General features: G+C 33.7%; 1 protein-coding gene across 1 annotated transcript in view; it reads left to right on the forward strand.

Annotated features, from left to right (window-relative positions):
- Positions 1–18,849, forward strand: part of HFM1 (helicase for meiosis 1) — a 136,121-nt gene that overhangs the window by 69,335 nt on the left and 47,937 nt on the right. The window contains exons 22-26 of the mRNA XM_070467177.1: positions 515–562; positions 2,899–2,979; positions 9,566–9,657; positions 11,096–11,202; positions 11,296–11,343. Of these exons, the coding sequence (XP_070323278.1) occupies positions 515–562; positions 2,899–2,979; positions 9,566–9,657; positions 11,096–11,202; positions 11,296–11,343 (376 nt within the window). The remainder of the gene's footprint in view (positions 1–514; positions 563–2,898; positions 2,980–9,565; positions 9,658–11,095; positions 11,203–11,295; positions 11,344–18,849) is intronic.

Below are 18,849 nucleotides of genomic sequence, written 5' to 3' on the forward strand. Positions count from 1 at the left end.
GGCTAAAATCAAAAACAGTTTTTGAATTTTGTCTGAACTGGTGTTCAAACCAAAATATATGGTAATACTGTTGCTGCTGGAATTTTCATCTTCCTTCTAAAGCTAACACCTATGGTTATGTTGCTTCTAGAGGGTTCTTTCATGTGGTAAAGATTATAAAGTAAAAATACTTGAGATTGCAGAATATCAAATTAAAACCTGACTTGCAATAATACCATTCTAATTCCACAGGTTCAAAAGTTTCAGATTTGTAAAAGGAAAAAATACATGTAGTATTCCTGGTCACTGTTATACAATAAAATTAACAAAAGAAAGCCAACTGATATTGAAAGGATTTCACAACAGTGGTTATTTTCTATAGATCTTTAAGCCTTTTTTTAACTTTAAGGTACTTTTTTTTTCTATTTAAGATTTAGTTAGACTACTCTTTTCTAGTTAACTAGGGTATCAAAGTAAGCCTTTAAGGATGAATAAATCTCATTCTATTTTTAATAAATTTTCATAACTTATATAGGTTTTGCATCTGGATTGAGCAAAGATGGAATTGAATCAAAATTACAAGGTTAGATGCATTTCCTTCTAAAAAAATTATATTCTAGAAATTTTAATGAAAAGGTCTAGTTATTATGAAAGTAGGAATAGTACGGTAAAATATTTTTTTGATTACTTTATTTGCAGAAAAATTATATGGATTTCTTTTTTCACAGGTAAATAAAGCTTTGCACATACACTTTTTTTTCTGAATTAATCTATTAATTTTATCAGAATATCTTCCTTTGTATGACATGTTAATTTATTTTTAAAAATGATCCTGGTCTTTGGAAATGTTGCCTATAGATATACAATTTTATTATTTATTTTCCTTTTTTAGTTTAATTTTAATTGAAAATATAACCCTAGCTTAATTATGGGCTTCTTTTTTTTTTTCCATTTATTTTTATTAGTTGGGGGCTAATTACTTTACATCATTACAGTAGTTTTTGTCATACATTGAAATGAATTAGCCATGGATTTACATGTATTCCTCATCCTGGTCCCCTCTCCCACCTCCCTCTCCACCCGATCCCTCTGGGTCTTCCCAGTGCACCAGGCCCGAGCACTTGTCTCATGCACCCAACCTGGGCTGGTGATCTGTTTCACCCTAGCCCATTATACAGAGCGAAGTAAGCCAGAAAGATAAAGACCATTACAGTATACTAACACATATATATGGAATTTAGAAAGATGGTAACGATAACCCTATATGCAAAACAGAAAAAGAGACTCAGATGTATAGAACAGACTTGTGGACTCTGGGAGAAGGCAAGGGTGGGATGTTTCAATTATGGGCTTCTTATCCCAGTCTGTGCTAATGAAGTATTTCTGTCAAACCTCAGTTTTAGTTTTCAGTTAATTTCATTATCTCATTTTTGAAATGAGTATTTTCATTCCTTCATTTTTGAACTCAGTATTTCATTACATATCTTTGAAAATATCAGAAGATTGTTGAGCATTTATTAGGAGTAGAAATTGTTGCCTCTACACTGTACTGAGACTGTCTTCCAGTAAAAGAAAAAACTGTTAGATCCCTAAAAATACTTAGCCAATTTTAATTTATTCTCTACTTGGATATACACATATGGCAAATAAAAATTCAGAGATAAGGATGAAGTAGTAAAATTATCATTCTTAAAGAATAAATATATTGTTAAAAAATGCTGATAAATGATAGCTTACATTAATAATGCTGCTGTTGAGAAACAGATCTGTAAAATAGTTGTATTATGCTTTCTGTGTTGACTAAATTTGAAATGGAGTTTTAAAAGCGTATTTTTTTTTTATCAAAATGATCAAATACACATGAAATGAGAAATACTTTATGAAATATTACCAAGAAATATCTTGCTATATTCTACTGTAATGATTTAACTTTTCTTAACTATTGGTAACAGTTCATATTTGTCTTATTTTCAGTCATTATAGAGTGGCTAATTTTTCCCTATAACAAATAGCTCAATTTATTATGTAACTGGATAGAATGTTTTAGTTTCCTTGGAGGTGTGCCTTAAATTTCTTAGGAAGGATCCTTAGGATAGTTCATGCTGTTTCCTAAATTTGGTTATATTTTCTTGCTCTGTATTCTCCAGAAGCTTTACCATTGTGTGTGTTTGCTAAACACTTTAGTCGTGTCCAACTCTTTGTGACCCTATGGACTATAGCCAGCTGGGCTCCTCTGTCCATGGAATTCTCCAGGCAAGAATACTGGAGTGGGTTGCGGGGGCCTCCTCCAGGGGATCTTCCTGACCCAGGATCAAACCCACATCTCTTAGGTCCCCTGCATTGGCAGGAGGGTTCATTACCACTAGCACCACCTGGGAAGCAGCTTTACCATCACACTTAGAGTAAAATGCAAACCTTCACCACAAAGTCCTGTTTGATATCCCCTTGCCTGTTTCTCTGATTTCATCTCTTGTCACTTCCCCTTCTTTTTTCCACTCTGTCCAAATTGGCTATCTTCTTGTTCCTTACCCACATCAAGCTGTTCCCCTTTGGTCCTGGCACTCTCTTTATTCTTGGTACACATCTCACATGTTTTATATAGCCTAAACCTTCAATTTCATTCAGGTCTTTTTGAGGATTAAATGAGATAATACAAATATATCACTTTAAGTTGTAAATGTTATCACTTGAGTGTTATTTTTATTATTTTTACTGTTAGAAAAAATTTTCAGTGTATTAGGTGGCTCGCTTGTTTAAATAAGATTTTTTTGTTTTGTTTTTACCACTTAAGTAGAGACTACAGTTCTTCCCAGAAAAATTACACAGAAATACAACTTCAAAATATTTAATAATAAATTCTGATTGTTGTTGCTTCTTTATTTTACTAAAGTTAAAATGTGTTTTTTTACAATTGAACAGAATTGTGTTTGAAGAATCTGAATGATTTGTCATCTCTGGACCTGATAAAAATGGATGAGGGTATTAATTTCAAACCAACTGGTAATTTTTTCATTGTTGTTAGTAAATTTAACAATTAAGACTAAATTTAAACATTTGTTCCACTAAAATTTAGATGATGGTAAAATTAAATTGTGGTTTCAGTTCTCAACAGGGTATCATCATTATTAGCATGATAAATTTATATGAGTCCTATTTATAAGATTATAGAGCTGCCTTTTTGACAGGCATGAAGTTTGTGTCCACTAACTTTGGTGACTTTTAGCAGAGAATTGAAAAGTTCAAATCTTTGGGTTGCTTCAGTCCCATTGTAACTCTTGTAGCTAACCTTTTGCCAATTCTTATTCAAACAAGGCTTATAAAGATGGTTACTTAGGTGCCTTCTCTTTCTCTCTCTGTCTCTGCCTCTCTCTTTTGTGTGTGTGTGTAATAAAGTTTTATTAAAGTATAAAGGAGATAGAGAAAGCTTCTAACATAGACATCAGAAGGCGGTAGAAAGAGTTTGATTCTATATAGGGTATAATAGAAGCAATAAAGAATGTTTTGTAGTGTTTAGCACACATGATTAGAAGTTTCTTGGGGAAAAATATTGACTTCATTATAACAAATTAATCTTTTTAAAAAGAGAGACTTTGCCTAATAAAAATTGGGAAGCATAGAAAAGTTTGAAAAAATCAATATATGACTAGCATTTCATGTCTCCTTCTATTTTTAAATGCATTTTTCTGTACTTGCAACCATACCATAGCAGTGTATGATTTTGTGTCATGTCTTTATTTGTATAAGGTTTTTAAAAACAATTTACCTCCCTAACTTTCAGCCCTAGATTTATAACATTTTTTTTCTTCTCCCATGGTCCTCATTCTGGTAAATCTAATTTGTTTGTGACAATTACCTTCTTTGTATTCTAGGATGTCTCACTGAGGAGGCATGAGAATCACTAATATAACTTCTTCCTTTTTTATTTTTAACCCTGTCACTTTATTTTAAAAAAATTTTTATTGGCATATAGTTGCTTTACAATGTTGTATTTCAGTTTCTACTATATAGCAAAGTGAATCAGCTATACATATACATATTAATATATTCCCTCTTTTTTGGATTTCTTTCCCTTTTAGGTCACCACAGAGTACCGAGTAGAGTACCTCCGGTGCTATACAATAGGAGGGGACACTAATATAACTTCATCATCTATTCTAGTTCTCAAGAATCTTATTCCCACTGTCATTCTTTCCCTGCGGAACTTCTTGAATCCACTGATACCATTTCTTCTGCCTTTAAACATACCTAATAATTGATATACTATTTGCTGTCTTTCTTCATCATCAGTGAATACTACTTGATTAATTTTATTCTTTTTAACTTGCTTTTGATTCTCTTTTTTTCTGCTTCTTTAATGAATTTCTGTTTGCCGACTTTTTTGCCTTACAATGGGCTTCTTAAACATGCGGATGTTGGACCTTTATTCTCAGTTTATGATAATTTCTTTGAAAACATAATTTACCTTCACAACTTAAGCTATAGTCATTATGTAATTGTGGTTTTGATCTTGGTCTTTCACCTTTACTGTAACATTTGACCATTAATTTTCTATTGGAAATCTTTTCTTACATATATGACATGAAATTTGACACTCTGAAGCATATAACCATTAATTTGACCTGGAATACTGTACAATGATATGAACATAAAATCTTTGCTTCAAATACCTGGATTTCAGTTCCATTTCTGCCACTATGCTAGCTGGAACCTTAAACTCACTGAGCCTTAGTACTAATATATATCTGCAAAATAAGAATATATATTACAAGAATATATAATATATATATTTACCTTATTAGGTTGTTATGATGATCAAATGGGATAGTGAACATTTATAGGAAAAAAAAATTCTGAAAACATGAGTTATTGCTCTCTTTTGTCCAAGGCTTGGAAAATATCTCTACTTGCCCCTCCTTCTCAATAGCCTAACCAGTTTGTTAAGCCTAAAATTTTAAAATGTTTGATGTCTTTGGTTTCTCTTTCACTTCTTACTCATTGCATGTCTAGGCAGGATGTGTCCAAAAGGACAATCCAGTCTTGGAGCTGAAAATATTCCTTATCACATAGCAGAGTAATGTTTTCTAAGTGTGATTGGGTTAGCTACTTACTCTCAAAATCATCTGAGAATGCTGTTATGTTAAAAATGAAACTAATGAGCCCTACTCCAGACTTAAAATCCTCAACTTCTAGGAGTAACACCTGTTAATTTAGATTTTAAGCTTGAACCCTGGATGCATTTTTTGCACATAAAATTGAGAACTACTGCCCTGGGAGTGATATTTCAATAAATAATATAGTGAAAATCTATTCAGATCTTTGTGTCATACTCACAGTTTATCTCAATGTGTATTCTGAGGGTGTAGGGAAGAGATTCCAAACTGAAATAGAGAATGCAGTTTTACTCTAAACTATCTTCTGGAGATTCATGGGATTCAATGGCATATTAAATGTGCTAAGAAGAAAGGCAGTAAGAAAGAGCCAAAATAATTAGCCTAGGATTTTTACATTTTTATTTGCCCAGGGAAATGTTCTAAATGGAATATCCATTAATATTGCAAAGAACACTAATGTTCTATCAGTGTTCAGTGTATTAATTCAAAGTTAAATTTATCCAGAAACATCCTTACAAACACACCCAGCATAATATTTGACCAAGTATCTGGGCAGCCTATGGCCCAGTTAAATTGACACATAAAATTTAGCTTCACAGCAGCTTAACATAAAATATACTTTCTAGCTGAATGCAGCTGAATTGTCAGAAGAATTATTGTGCATGATGCCCTTTTACCTACTCCTCTGTGCTGAGGTTGGTCATATATTCTGCTTTGAAAACACATATTATGCAATTCGCAATCATTGGATATTTTGTCCTTTGTGTTTATTAACTCAGCATCCTCAACTCTTGTTACACCTTAAACCATTCATTTACTTTAAACACACACAAAGTGTTTTATATACATGAATGTACATATTTCTTTATGAGGAATTTAACATGTATTTTTAACTGTGCTAGTATTTTTATTAGGATTATTTAGGTTAGTTCTTTTGTTACAATGTTGTATGAATTTATTGTTTGCCTCAATACTTTTTTTCCCGTAAGCGTTGTTATTTTTAGTATGCAGTTTTATACGAGAATTTTTAGGAATGCATATACTATATATTTATAGGAAACAAAGGTTTACATTAAAATATAGGAATACTATGTATTTATTTAAGGATAAGAATTTTTATTAACTGGTTTGTAATAGTTTTGTTATCAATCAGTTTGTTGTGTTTTCTAATTTCCACTGTTTCTTCTTTGACCTATGGATTATTTGGAAATCTGGTTTGTAACTTCTGTACATCTGATGGTTTTCTAATTATTTTTCTTTTCTAGTTTCATTGTTACTGTTCTTGATATGTGATACAGTTGCTTTGTATCAGATAATGTTCTCTGTATGATTTCAGTCTTTTGAGATTTGTTGAGACTTGTTTTATGGACCTGTATGTGGTCAGTTTTTATAAATATTTTGTGTGTGCTTATTCTTTTGGTTTTAAGTGCCCTCCCAGATAAATATCATGTTAATTCTTTGATGATTGGTAAAAGATATTTCATGTATTTCATTTTTCTGATTTGGTTGCCTTCAGCGGAGGGGTTGGTTCATAATTACTTTGTTGTTGTTGTTCAGTTCCTCAGTTGTGTCCAACTCTTTGTGCCTCCATGGACTGCAGCATGCCAGGCTTCCTGGCACCTACCAAACTGGGGAGTTCATCTTTCAATGTCATATCTTTTTGCCTTTTCATACTGTTCATGGAGTTCTCAAGGCAAGAATGCTGAAGTGGTTTTGCCATCATAATTACTAAGCCTACTATTAATGTGGGTGGATGCTCTTTACATATTATTTCTATTTAATTCTTTTTTATGACTTCATGATCCTTTATTTTACTATTATTTTCTTTTATCTCTTTGTGTATTTTTTTGTATTAAATTTTAGTCTGTATGTTCCAGTAATTCTGCTTCTTGCTTTTGCCTTTTTAATTTGTAATCATAATACTCAAGTATCTAGGTATTTTTATCTGTATGCTTGTGTTCTTGTCTGGGTTTTTAGCTCTTCTGCCTGCTAATGTATATGGAAGAAGGGCTCAAAAGACCATGTCTTATTTTGTGCAAATTTAAGGATTAACAACCTTAAGAAAATGGACAGTAACTGCAAGAGGCACAGAAAGTCATTAAACTGGGATGCAAATCTTAACCTCTATGAAGGAGAGAGAAGGAAGGAAGAATGAAAGGAAGGAAAGATAAAAGGAAGGAGAATTTTGTCCTGCATTGCAGTCCTAAGACCATTCGGCAAAGTTGATGGGGAATCTTCAATTCAAAGTTGCCCATCCAAGGAGTCCCATTAAGGTCTACCTTAATATTCCTGCCATGCTCAGTCATTTGGAAAACCTCATGAAAAGTGTGATCTTGGTGTGTACATATGATAGATTCATAACACAGCAGCGGGGACCATCCATCAGAGCCCTTCTTGCAGGAGGAGATACAAGAGGTGCATTCTCATCACCTCTAGTTCCTTTCCCCACTCGAACTCTATGACTTCTACTTTGAAATACCCTATGTTTGCTACTATGAAAATACTTATCATTCAAAAGCTATATTGATAGCGAGTTGTCTCTTTATTTTCTCTCTTCATGTGCAAATCTTTTAAAATTCTTTCCATTCTGTCTCCCTTGACTGATTTTCTTCATAGTTTCATTTCTAGGTTATTTATATACCTTAGCTAGGTAACTTTCATTCTTACTAATCAGCCAGCAAATATAAGCCTTTTCTCAAAAACTTTCATTTTCTCCAGCAGGGAGATACCCTATAGTAATTTATAAATATCTAGGATAAGAAGGTGCTTCCCAGGTGACTAGTGGTGAAGAACCCACCTGCCAATGCAGGAAACATAAGAGACAGGGGTTCAATCCTAGGTCAGGAAGATCCCTTGGAGGAGGGCATGGCAGCCCACTCCAGTACTCTTTGCCTGGAGAATCCCATGGACAGAGGAGCCTGGTGGGTTGCAGTTCGTAGGGTCACACAGAGTCAGACACAACTGACAACTTAGCGCAACGCAGCGCAGGATAAGAGGAGCATGGCTCAGGTGGTAAACAATCCTCCTGCAATGCAGGAGACCTGGGTTAGATCCCTGGGTTGGGAAGATCCCCTGGTAAGGGAATGCTACTTACTCCAGTATTCTGGCCTGGAGAATCCCATGGACTGTATAGTCCATGGGGTCATGAAAAGTTGGACAAGACCGAGCGGCTTTCACTTTCACTCTCAAATATAATATATACTAGTTCCCTTGGTAGTCATATTCTCACTGTCTCACACACAGCTCTTAGAATATCACTTTTATGAACCACTGCATTACTCACATTTTGGGTGAACATGTTCACTAGACTCCTAACTGAGAAAGTAGCTACTCCTGAAGTTCAGTTCTGTCCACTGTACCTTGTTCCTGATGACTCTAAGTGATGGAATGTCACATTCTTTATTCTTCAGCAAAACCTGTAGCACATAGGTAAATATTAGACTTTTCCTTGAGAAGCAGTTTACCATTTTCCTCTTCTCAGCTGTTTTCTGTGTGTTCACTGAAATTCTTTGTGCTGTTTTTGACAACTTATAATTGAAGCCAGTAACCTTTTAAATGAATTCCATTTCATCAATTACTTATCCTCACTCTGCCCATCCTCCTACCCTCAGCTAACCTAATGTTTTATTTCCAAAACAATTTAGTTTCAAATTCCAATTTCATTAAAATAATGCTCAAGAATTTTAAGTGGTCCTCTGTTATTTTACAAATCAGAACCAAAATCTAAACTCCTTTAATAGCATTTCAGGGATCTTTCAGAGTCTCCATATTCTGTCACTCATCATGTTTTGATAATAAAAGTAGGCAACATTTATTTAATGTTAAGCACTGTGTTAAGTACTATGTGTATATTATTGCATTTATTTTTCTTCATGACAAACATATGAGATGCATGCTTCTATCATTCCCTTATTACTTTAAGAAACTAGTAACCTGCACATGATTACCTAATAACTAGTAAGTGGTAGCTCAAGTATTTCAAGCAGGTTAATTTGACCTGAATTTGTAGTTGTATGTTTATTAAGCTATATCTCTATTTAGAGTATTCTAAAGATAGTCTTTTTAACTTTACTCTTTTGATAAACAAGTCTTGTTCTTTCCTGAGGTCATAATGGCTATATTTCTTCCTGCTAAGGCCTATAACTTACTTTAAAATGCTACTCAAAGCCCATTTTCTCTAGAAGGTAATCCCACACTGACCATTCTCTTAGGCTTAATCCCCTCAGTACATAAGTTGGTATATGTAAACATTATTGTTAACTGAATTTTGTCCTCTAGTCTAGCTATTTCACATGTGGCTATCTCCCCAGCTAAACTGTAGCTTCCAGAAACTGTTTTCTAGATTTTTCGGTGTCTTTTCTACCTGATGCTATTAAAGGCACAGTAGAGATGCTAAAGAAATGTGTGTTAAACTGATGAAAATGGAAGTTGTATCAGCTGATTTGGAATGTTTATTTTTCCATCTCTCTCCACAGAGGCAGGAAGATTGATGGCTTGGTATTATATTACATTTGAGACAGTGAAGAAATTTTGTACAATCAGTGGAAAAGAAACTTTGTCAGATCTGGTAAATTAATTTTCACAAGAAAATAAGTATACAGTGATATAGTATAAAATAATATTGGGGGAAACAACTGATTTGTAGATCTCCTGCAATTTAAGAATAAATGAGCAGAAAAGAAAGCATTTCTAATAGTGCTTATATTTTTCCTCATTTGCCTTTAGTTGTAAAATATGGAATATTACTCCTTAGACTATATTTCCAATAGCGTCTTTGTACTGGGGCTAAGAAAATTTATATACATACCCGAAGAAAGGATAGCAACTATCTTTCAACTTACGTGATAATTCTGATTACCTTGGTAGTGGCTACCAAGTATAACATGTTGAGAATGATTCCAAGATGGTGTGGCATGATATATTAGGAAAGTCTGCCATAAATGAAAGACACATGCGTATTACTTGCAGCTCTTCCCTAAATCCTTTGCATCAGGATAACAATAACAGTAGAAAGAGAATAGTGTTGGTGATAGGCCAGAAAAAAGAACTAATTTTGGAGAAAATGGGAAGTAAAAACAAGCTAAACTAAAATATTGCCAGTGGGGTACCTTTGTAGCTACAGCAGTGAATAGAAGCATAGTCATATTTTTGGCACCTGTAACTAACTATATTGCTTCTTCCTTAACTGGGGATATGAACATGAAACATGACTTTTATATTTATTCTCAAATTTAAACTATTTTTATTAAAATATCTAAGTTGATTATTGCAATAACATTATTATTTGATACTAAAAATTGTACAAAAATTGATGAGTAGAAGGCTTGTATTTTCATGTGAATACTCTTCTAATTTACTTTTTATTGAAGTATAGTTGATTTACAGTGTTGTGTTGAATATTATTCTTAACTGAGAAGAAATCGAGTTACCCTTAACCCATCTGATTTTGAGTTCTGTAAGTGTAAAAGAGAATTAGAATTAGAAAAGGTGCTAGTTTCATTTTACAGATGTGAGAACTCAAAGCAGAGTGCTTTGCTCAAAATCATCTGGGAGAATTAGGTAGGTTCTAGAATACAAATTTCTTTATACCAACAGCATTCTTTTTTATTAAAAAATTATCCTCAGTAAGTATAACAATTTGCAAACTATAGAAGCCTGAACAATAATATAACAGTAGTAATAGTGGTAGTAGTGAAATCTTCATTTATTGAGTGCTTATCATAAGATACATGCTAGGCTGAATATTTTAAATTTCATCTTGTTAATCTTTACAGTCTTAGTGCTATAGTCCCAATGTGTAGCAGAGTCTGGCATATATAACAGGTGTTTGTAAATATTTGTCAGTGAATGAATGAATCCTTAAAGAAGCAAAATGTATAAGGCAAAATGTGCTAAATGTGATGTCCCAAAGCAGCATTAAAAATAAATAAGTACAGAAAAATAAATGAGAGAAAAAGAAGTAAAGAATAGACATAACCAAATGAACAAATGCTGAAATTTTATAGGTCACAATGATAGCCAGCTGCAAGGAATTTCTAGATGTACAATTAAGAATAAATGAAAAGAAAGCATTGAATACTTTGAACAAAGATCCAAATCGGGTAACTATCAGGTACAGAAATTAAATGTTTAAAATAATTTTTAAAAAGGTTTCATTCAGCTAAAATAAGTAATAATAATAAAAGTTTGCCTTGTTTATTTCCAGATTTCCAATGGAAGGAAGGATTAAAACAAGAGAAATGAAAGTAAATTGGTAAAGAAAATTAATTGTTTTTTTTTTTCATTTTTTTTTTCCATTTATTTTTATTAGTTGGAGGCTAATTACTTTACAATATTGTAGTGGTTTTTGCCATACACTGACATGAATCAGCCATGGATTTACATGTGTTCCCCATCCCTATCCCCCCTCCCGCCTTCCTCCCCATCCCATCCCTCTGGGTCTTCCTAGTGCACCAGCCCCGAGCACTTGTCTCATGCATCCAACCTCGGCTGGTAATCTGTTTCACCCTTGATAATATACATGTTTCAATGCTGTTCTCTTGAAACATCCCACCCTCGCCTTCTCCCACAGAGTCCCAAAGTCTGTTCTGTATGTACATCTGTGTCTCTTTTTCTGTTTTGCATATAGGGTTATCGTTACCATCTTTTTAAATTCCATATATATGCGTTAGTATGCTGTATTGGTCTTTATCTTTCTGGCTTACTTCACTCTGTATAATGGGCTTCAGTTTCATCCATCTCATTAGAACTGATTCAAATGAATTCTTTTTAATGGCTGAGTAATATTCCATGGTGTATATGTACCATAGCTTCCTTATCCATTCGTCTGCTGCTGGGCATCTAGGTTGCTTCCATGTCCTGGCTATTATCAACAGTGCTTCGATGAACATTTGGGTGCACATGTCTCTTTCAGATCTGGTTTCCTCGGTGTGTATGCCCAGGAGTGGGATTGCTGGGTCATATGGCAGTTCTATTTCCAGTTTTTTAAGGAATCTCCACACTGTTCTCCATAGTGGCTGTACTAGTTTGCATTCCCACCAACAGTGTAAGAGGGTTCCCTTTTCTCCACACCCTCTCCAGCATTTTTTGCTTGTAGACTTTTGGATAGCAGCCATCCTGACTGGCGTGTAATGGTACCTCATTGTGGTTTTGATTTGCATTTCTCTGATAATGAGTGATGTTCAGCATCTTTTCATGTGTTTGTTAGCCATCTGTATGTCTTCTTTGGAGAAATGTCTGTTTAGATCTTTGGCCCATTTTTTGATTGGGTCATTTATTTTTTTGGAATTGAGCTGCAGGAGTTGCTTGTATATTTTTGAGATTAATCTTTTGTCTGTTGCTTTGTTTGCTATTATTTTCTCCCATTCTGAAGGCTGTCTTTTCACCTTGCTTATAGTTTCCTTTGTTGTGCAAAAGCTTTTAAGTTTCATTAGGTTCCATTTGTTTATTTTTGCTTTTATTTCCAATATTCTGGGAGGTGGGTCATAGAGGATCTTGCTGTGATTCATGTCGGAGAGTGTTTTGCCTGTGTTCTCCTCTAGGAGTTTTATAGTTTCTGGTCTTACATTTAGATCTTTAATCCATTTTGAGTTTCTTTTTGTGTATGGTGTTAGAAGGTGTTCTAGTTTCATTCTTTTACAAGTGGTTGACCAGTTTTCCCAGCACCACTTGTTAAAAAGGTTGTCTTTAAGAAAATTAATTGTTAAATGTCTTAAAATACTGATTACTTGTCCATGATTCATATTTATGAAGGTTTTTTTTATAAATTTAAAACATTTTAAATTTGTTTTCCTTAATACAAAGAAAGAACATTTACATAAGAATGAGGAGTTGGAATGCAGATGTAAAATTAATTTCTCCAAAGTCTGTCTTTAATTTAAAAGATAATTTGTGAATTTTTAAATCAACAAACATTGAGAGTGTGATCTGTTGAGGCATGGTAGACACTAGAAAGAAGATGTGCTTCTCATCCACAAGAACTTTCAAGTTGGCTTGAATGAGAACCGTGTGTATAAAAATAATGGGCAGTATGAAAACACATGTAAATATCTGTAGAACAATAGTGATGTTCTCAGAAAGATATATTAAAAGAAATAACCTGAGTAAAGGCATGCATATGTGATAATGGGGTGACTGTTCTGCCAGGAATGGGAAGTCTGTATAGAGGAAAGTAATTGGAAGAGTGAACTAAAATGATATTATAGCTTGTAATGACTTTACTCAGTTTGCAATCACAGAGGCAATGATACTTTTTCTGCTATGTCAAGTGCTTGGTTTTCTGAGTAGTTATATCTTAGTGTTAAACAACTTGATTGAGATCATATGACTTTAAGTAAAAATGATTTTTTTCCATGGGGCTCAATAAAACCAGTTGGCCAAAGAATTTCCTTTTGTCTCCTTAGCTAAAGGAGGTCACTCTTTCTCTAGGATACTTCCTAAAGTCTTATTAAACTTTATCTCCCAAATACCTTGACATCTCAGAAACAAACTTCTCGCTGTTGTATACTACTCATGCAGATCTACAGCTTGGAGGGCAGAAATTAGTATTCTGTTTCTTAGCCATATTTCTCTAGAAATTTAAATGTCCCTAGAGATCATGCAGAACTTAGAGATCATGTACCCCAATCCTCTCATTTTACAAATGAAGTAAGTGATGCCTAGGTAAGTTGTGACTTACTTGAGGTTGTGGTGCTATACTGAGGGCAGCTGTAGAATTAGAATCTAGGTCTCTTGAGTCTCACAATGGATTTCACAATATACCCTGTTGCATTAACTAATGAGTCAAATTAAATCAAGGTATTTTTGCACAAGCATCTTGTTGGGAACACTATATTTGCAATTTTAATGCTTTCACTTACCTTGCCTTAGATTGGATCATGCATTCTTTTGATTAGGACTGTCAGATTCTTAAAATTCATGACTTTATAATTACTTCTATATGTATCATAGGGCTTCCCAGATGGCGCAAGTGGTAAAGAACCCACCTGCCAATACAGGAGATGTAAGAGATCGGGTTCGATCCCTGAGGGTCAAGAAGATCCCCTGAAAAAGGGCATGGCAGCCCACTCCAGTATTCTTGGCTGGAGAGTCCCATGGACGAAGGAGCCTGGAGGGCTACAGTCCATAGGGTTGCAAAGAGTTGACACAACTGAAGCAGCTTGGCACAGATGCACATATATGTATCATAAATTAACTTCCTTTTGTAATTTTCCACTTTATGTCACTACTTGATATGACTAGGAAGAGTGACTGGCTGGGGGGTATTTTCTTAATCTAAAATGTACAGTCTTTTGGTGGGTAATGAAGGCTAGTATTTACCACTTTCATGTCTCATATTCTTATTACTTTGCTGAATTTCAGATTGGTTCTTTTATAGTCAGGTGTTAATCCTCTTAATTTTAAGATTTTTATCCTTCAACTTTCTGCCCTTTATTGCTGTTTTTTAATTTTTCATAATTCTGAGGTCTACCCTCTTCAGCATTAGCTCTGTTTTCTTTAATTTGTATTTTTCAATGAACTTATAGGATGTATTTCCAAATCAGTGGTTTCTTTTCATATTTGTTTCTTCTTATATAATTCTTATATAAATTACCTATATAATAAGTAATGCATGGATTCATTTTTAAAGATTCAAAGTTAAAATTTATAAAGCAAAAGATCAGGTCTCCTTTGACCCCCAGAAGTAACTATTATCAGTAGTTTTCTGTGGGCCATTCTAATTTCATTTCTATTTATTTAGTACATATATATTTAATATGTGCTAATAGACATGTCTGTATATAAAAAGGTCTTACTGTAATTATTGCTCTTGTGATATGAAGATTCTGTATCAGTACCTACACATGTTAACCTCATTTATTTTAATACCAGTGTGTATTTTAACAGCAATGTATTCTATAGTATGAACATACTGTAATTTTTAACCATTCTTTTATTGATGAAGAGTTAGGTGGCTTATAAATTTTTGCTATTACAAATAAGGCTGAAATGAACTTCCTTGTATTTATGTCATATTTTTCAAGAATTTCCAGGTGAAAGGGTATACATGAGAACATTTAATATCTAATACAAATTGCATTCAAAAAGCTTCTCTTATTTACAGTTGCCATCCATATTGTAAAAAGAATGATTTCCATACATCCTCCCAATACTTGTTTTGTATCTTTGAAGTTTTGTCAATCTAATGAGTAAAAAATTATATTAAAAAATTTTCAAATCTGTATTCCTGTCTTTCTGCCTTGCTGTCCCACACATGACTTCTATTTCAAGGTCACCTCATTGTCCATAATGACTGCTAGAGCTTCAGCCATTATTACACTTGAATATCCTTTCTCTTTTCAATAGGTTTCTTGAAAGTCTCAGATAACACTTTCACACCGAGTACATGGCTACAGCCAAGTGCAGGGAGACAGAGAAATGTCTTGTTATTAGTGTGCCTTTATTAAAATTAGGATTCTGCTATTAAGATGGAAATAGAAAATGAATGTTATGTAGATAAAGCAGTCTGCCACATATCCTAAGATCATAGGACTTTTCCTATCATCTCTTCTAATACTTTAAAATCATTTGATTTTTATCTGAAGGCTTCTCATAGGTTTGGAGTTAATTTTTATGTATGATATGAATTAAGAATTTAATTATATTTCATCCCTGAAAGACAGTCAGGAGTGTTTAATAAATATGTTGTCTTTCTCTCTTTGCCTATTGATTTGGAATGCCATCTTCACATAAACTAAATTCCTAAAGGTCTCATTCTGGACACTTACTGTTAGTCTGTTTATTTTGTTGCTGTGACAATACCGAATTGCTTTACTTACTACCATTTTATTGCATGTTTTGTTATCTGGTAAGGCAAGTCCCTTACTGTTCTTTAAAAAACATTTTGAATATTCCTGCATTCTTCCTCCCTATGAACTTTAGAATCAGTTTGTCAAGATCTAGGAAAAGGCCTTTTGAAATTGGTTTTATAGATTAATTTGTGGAAGAATTCTTCTTTCTCAGTACTGAAATTTAAAAGTATGATATCTCTAGCCATCTACTCAGATCTTTCTGTCTTTGTGATATTTTATAACTCATCATTTAGGTTTTATATTTCTTCTTTAATTTTTTTAATTGGAGGCTCATTACTTTACAATATTGTAGTGATTTTTACCATACATTGACATGAATCAGCCATGGGTGTACATGTGTTCCCCATCCTGAATCCCCCTCCCTCCTCCCTCCCCATCCCATCCCTCAGGGTCATCCCAGTGCACCAGCCCTGAGCGCCCTGTCTCATGCATCAAGCCTGGACTGGCAATCTCTTTCACATATGATAATATACATGTTTCAATATCACTCTCTCAAATCATCCCACCCTCACCTTCTCCCACAGAGTCCAAAAGTCTGTTCCTTACATCTGTGTCTCTTTTGCTGTCTCACATATGGGGTCATTGTTACCATCTTTCTAAATTCCGTATATATGCATTAATATATTCTATTGGTGTTTTTCTTTCTGACTTACTTCACTCTGTATAATAGGCTCCAGTTTCATCCACCTCATTAGAACTAGGTTTTATATTTCTTGATAGGTCTATTTCTTGGTATTTTATAAAAGAGTTTGATATTGTGAGTCCTTTACATTCCTTTTTATAGTCAGTCAAGAACAATTTTGATTGTTTTACTGGGTTCTCACTGAACTCACTTAACAATATGAGTTGTCCTTTAGCTGGTTTGCTGGGATTACCTAGAGAGACAACCATATTTATAAATAGTGATGGTTTTATCTCTTGATTTCTAATAGTTTATAACTCTATTTTTCTTATCTTATAGATAAGAAACTATCTTATGTTGTAGATAGAACTTTTAGTATATGTTCTCTAGTTTCAGAGAGAGCAAATATCTTTGTCTCATTACTGTTTTAGTTGTCAAGTTTATAGTGTTTCACCACCAGAGAATTTCTCACACTTTTTTGGATTTGATTCCGGAATCCATCAACCTCTTTCTCACTTATTTGTAAAAATAGTTTTGAGTTCAAGGAGGAGAGCCAGCAACCTGTTATGGCTCACCATTGTCACTGAATCTAAAAGTTGGATTTCTCTGCAATTTATTTCATATTTTTTGTTCTTTGAAGGTTTCTAGCTTTTTTTGAATAAATCATTGTTAATTTATATGTTCCTGAGCTATTCATTTCACCCAGCTTGTCAGTTTTTATGACATGAAGTATTTTGTTCTCTAATAAGGTAAAATTTCCTGTAAATATATGTCTTTTCTAATTTCTAATATTATTTATATCATCTCCTTTCTCTTAATCAGATTTTCTAGAGATTTTTAAATTTTGATCTCTTCAAGCCATTTATTTTTGACTTATTGATCATATTTAATATTCTATTAATTTTATAATTTTTATCTTTACTATAATTTTCTATTTCATTAATTTCTCATTTTGTCTTTATTTTTTCTCCCATCTACTTCATTTTGTAATCTTTTCAACTGTATTTTTCTTCATTTATTTTTGTTTTTTTAAATTTTCTATAAAATATTTCAGACAAATTTTCCAGTGAATACCACTTTGAGTGGTAAATCCAATGCTGTTCTGTAGGTTTTCTAAATCTATTGCTGTTCTTTCTAAATAGTTTATAATTTCTTTAGTTTTTAGTTTGGTTTCCTCTTTAAGAATTATTTCAAATTGCTTAAAATTTTTAAAGTAGTAATTTTTTAAAATACTCATTCTTTTGTTGTTAATTTCTAATTTTTGTTGTTCAGCGGCTCAGTCATATCTGACTCTGCAACCCCATGACTGTAGCATGCCAGACTTCCCTTGTCCTTCACTATCTCCCAGAGTTTGTTTAAATTCATGTCCATTGAGTTGGTGATGCCATCCAACCATCTCATCCTCTGTCACCCCCTTCTCCTACTGCCCTCCATCTTTCCCAGCATCAGAGTCTTTTCATATGAGTCAGCTCTTCACATCAGGTGGCCAAAGTATTGGAGCTTCAGCTTCAGCATCAATCCTTCCAGTGAGTATTAAGGGTTGATTTCCTTTAAGATTGACTGGTTTGATCTCCTTGCTGTCCGGGATACTCTCAAGAGTCTTCTCTAGCACCACAGTTCAAAAACATCAATTCTTTGGCATTCTGCCTTCTCTATGGTCCAGCTCTCACAACTGTACCTGACTGCTGGAAAGACTATATGGATCTTTATCGGAAAAGTGATTATCTTTGCTTTTTTAACACACTGTCTAGGTTTGTCATAGCTTTCCTGCCAGTGCTTTACAATTTTCAGAAGTTTCACACACATGATTTCGTATAATTCTGTAATCATCCTATATTCCTCCTACCCTTATATTTTCCTGCTCCATCTCACTCCCCACTGGTAATCATTTGTTTGTTATCTGGATCTGTTTCTTTTTTTTTTTTTGCTTTATTCACTAGTTTGTTGTATTTTTTAGATAACACATAACAGTGATATCATATAGTAATTGTCTTTCTCTGTCTGAATTATTTGACTTAGCATGCTGTGCTGTACTTAGTCGCTCAGTCGTGTCCAACTCTTTGCAACTCCATGGACTGTGGCCTGCCAGGCTCTTCTGTCCATGAGGATTCTTCAGGCAAGAATACTGGAGTGGGTTGGCATGCCCTCCTCCAGTCATTTAGCATAATGACTCCAAATCCATCCATGTTGCTGCAAATTACAAAATTTCATTCTTTTTTTTGTGGCTGAGTACTAGTTCATTGTATATTTATGTACCACAATCTTTTTCCATCCATCTGTTGATGGA

This window comes from Odocoileus virginianus, chromosome 5 (genome assembly GCF_023699985.2).
Source record: "Odocoileus virginianus isolate 20LAN1187 ecotype Illinois chromosome 5, Ovbor_1.2, whole genome shotgun sequence".
NCBI classification, from domain to species: domain Eukaryota; kingdom Metazoa; phylum Chordata; class Mammalia; order Artiodactyla; family Cervidae; genus Odocoileus; species Odocoileus virginianus.